Below are 2,804 nucleotides of genomic sequence, written 5' to 3' on the forward strand. Positions count from 1 at the left end.
TCACTGAAAGTAATCAATTAATCCCATCACGAGTTTTGCTCAGCCCCTGCCCGTAGGCACTATGGCCAGGCTGGAGAGTGTGCACAAATGATGAACAAGTTCTTGTCTTGTAAAATCTTACAGCCAGCTTCATTGCTCAGGTTTAATTGCTTCTTCCCAGTGTTGCATCAACAAGTCACATTCGTACATTGTAACACTTAACAGTTTGGGTTGATTTTTCTCTTCACAGTGACCAGACACCTACATACCTTGCTAGAACTCCTTGAGAATGGTATTAGAAGCAGTGTGACTTACTATAGACAATGATACTCAGTAAACAATCATCAGTTTTCTTACACTCTGCAATAATAAACTCATTGGAAATGCTACATTTTTAAAAAATCAACTTGCCATTTGCTCTCATTAGCATTAACATAGACACAAGTGAACATATTTCATTCTAAAACTAGACATAGAATAACTAATGGTGACAAAGGACCACTGTGGGAAAAACTGGACTATGGGACAAATACTAAGCATCTGGTCCATTGTGAAATATAGATTAATAAGAAAGAGTTGAGGAAAAGCATGAAGTACTCCAGACCTCAGAGGTGTGGAAAGTCACTGATAACTCTACAGAAGTCACAAGTCTTTAAGGCCATTTATCTTTATAAGAGACATTCTTTGCCTGCTTTAGGAATTAATATCTAAAGAATAACTGCTTTACAGTTGAGGTAAAGCACATCTTGTCATGGCTGGAGGAGGTCTTACTGAAAGTAACTCTCACAAGTGAGGACACATAAACGGATGACAGGCCTGAACATGAAGCTTTTGTAAGTTTTCTCTCTTAGAGGTGAGAGTAAGTTTCATCAACACTTATGACATTTCTCTAGAACATGAGATCGAAGCCCCTGAATAGTAAATTCTACAGAATTATACACCTCTGAAAAGTAACTCATGAGAGCGAACTTGTGTTTTAACAATTTTACTCATGTGTATATGTGTACATATATAATCACACATTTGTCCATAGACAAATAGAAATTTGCTGGAAATACAAACTGTTGCATACTAGTAACTTTTAGAAATGAGACTGAACGACCAGAGTAGGGGAAAGAAAGGAAATATTTTACTGGCTTACTTTATACATTTCTATAGAACCAAATGTTTTACTATAAAAACATATAGTTTTATAATATATTGATAAAATAATGTATTAAATATATAAAGTTATACATATAAAAGTAAATAAAAGAAATTAAGTGTAATTATTCCCAGTACTTACTTCACACACCCTTCACACAAGCACAAATTGTGCTCATAAGTCATATGTAAACTGTAAGTCTTCTGTACCTATGTCTTTATGTTTTGTTATTAGATTATAGTTTTTCATGGTGAATTTAAAGTTGAAATACATTAAAATTGAATATAGATCTCATTAGTAGGTAGATATTTTATTTGATTTAAAAGAAAATACACTGTGATTTTACTTAGAAAGCACATTTTTTCTGATGAGTTTCCAAACAGCTTGTTTCACATCCTTATTCCTCAGGCTGTAAATGATGGGGTTCAGCATAGGGCTTACAAAAGTGTAGAAAACAGCAATGATTTTGGACTGTTCCACTGACTTGTCCGTGGGTGGTCTAACATACATGCAGAACAGAGTCCCATAAAACACAGTCACGGCCACCAGGTGGGACCCGCAGGTAGAGAAAGCCTTGCGCCTACCTTCAGCAGAACGCATCTTCAGGATGGCAACAAGAATGAAGACGTAGGAGATGAGGATTATGAGGAGGGAGTTGGAGAGGTTAAATCCTGCCACCACAAACATGGAGGTCTCCTTAATGAAAGTGTCAGAGCAGGAGAGTCGGATGAGGGGTGGGTCGGCACAATAGAAATGATTAATGACATTGGAGCCGCAGAAGGTCAAGCGGTATGTCCACATGGTTTCCATCAAGCCGCTAAGGAACCCATAGACATATGGACCAGCGATCAGGCGGATGCACAGACCTTTGGACATCTTGCTGCTATAAAGCAAAGGGTTACAGATGGCCACGTACCTGTCGTAGGCCATTACAGCGAGCATATAATACTCAGTAATCACCATGGCAATGAAAAAGTAGCACTGGACTAAACAAGCAGCATAGGAAATGGTCTTCTTCTCTGATAAGAAGTTCACCAGCATCTTGGGAGTGACATTAGTGGAATAGCACAAATCCAGGCAGGACAAACTGGCAAGAAAGAAGTACATGGGGGTGTGGAGACGTGAATCTATCCTGATCAACACCATCATCCCCAGGTCCCCCCCCACGGTGATCAAGTAGATCACCAGGAACAGGGTGAAGAGGATGGGCTGAAGCTCTGGAAGATCCGTTAATCCCAAGAGAATAAATTCCGTCACCAAGGTGGAATTTCCTCTGACCATTTTCCTAGGTACCAGCACTTTTCACTTAGATGATTTAAAACAAATTAAGAAGGTAAATAAGAATCTCATCAGATCTTTTTCCTCTCTCCTTCTCTTATTCTCTTTGATTCTTTCTATTTCTCTCTCATTCACCCTCACACAGCTATATCCGGAAGAGTCTGAGAACATAGGGAATGGTGTCCTAAGAATGCCAGGACCTCAGTTGGGTAGATAATGTGCAGGTAATTCCTGAAGAAAATGGCTGCCATCTACCAACCTGCTTTGGAATGAGGAAATTGTGACCTGAAATATTTCTAATAGTGGATTGAATTGCCAACTTCCCTTTATAGTTTAGTATAAAATCACCAGCTTCTGAAATTTGTGCCCAGGACTGGTCCTGGACAAAAAGACAGCACGTATT

At 38.9% G+C, this 2,804-nt stretch overlaps 1 protein-coding gene across 1 annotated transcript; it reads right to left on the bottom strand.

Moving 5' to 3' along the window:
- Positions 1-1,465: 1,465 nt before the first annotated feature.
- Positions 1,466-2,416, bottom strand: LOC100954167 (olfactory receptor 1030). Its single transcript, XM_003802482.2, has one exon. The coding sequence runs from the start codon at positions 2,402-2,404 to the stop codon at positions 1,466-1,468; it is 939 nt and encodes a 312-aa protein (XP_003802530.1). The 5' UTR covers positions 2,405-2,416.
- Between the last annotated feature and the right edge of the window lie 388 nt (positions 2,417-2,804).

This window comes from Otolemur garnettii, unplaced genomic scaffold, assembly GCF_000181295.1.
Source record: "Otolemur garnettii isolate 467f Iridium unplaced genomic scaffold, OtoGar3 scaffold00247, whole genome shotgun sequence".
NCBI lineage: Eukaryota > Metazoa > Chordata > Mammalia > Primates > Galagidae > Otolemur > Otolemur garnettii.

Coding starts and splice junctions, on each gene's coding strand:
- LOC100954167 (XM_003802482.2), bottom strand. CDS start 2,404: ATGGTCAGAGGAAATTCCACCTTGGTGACGGAATTTATTCTCTTGGGA.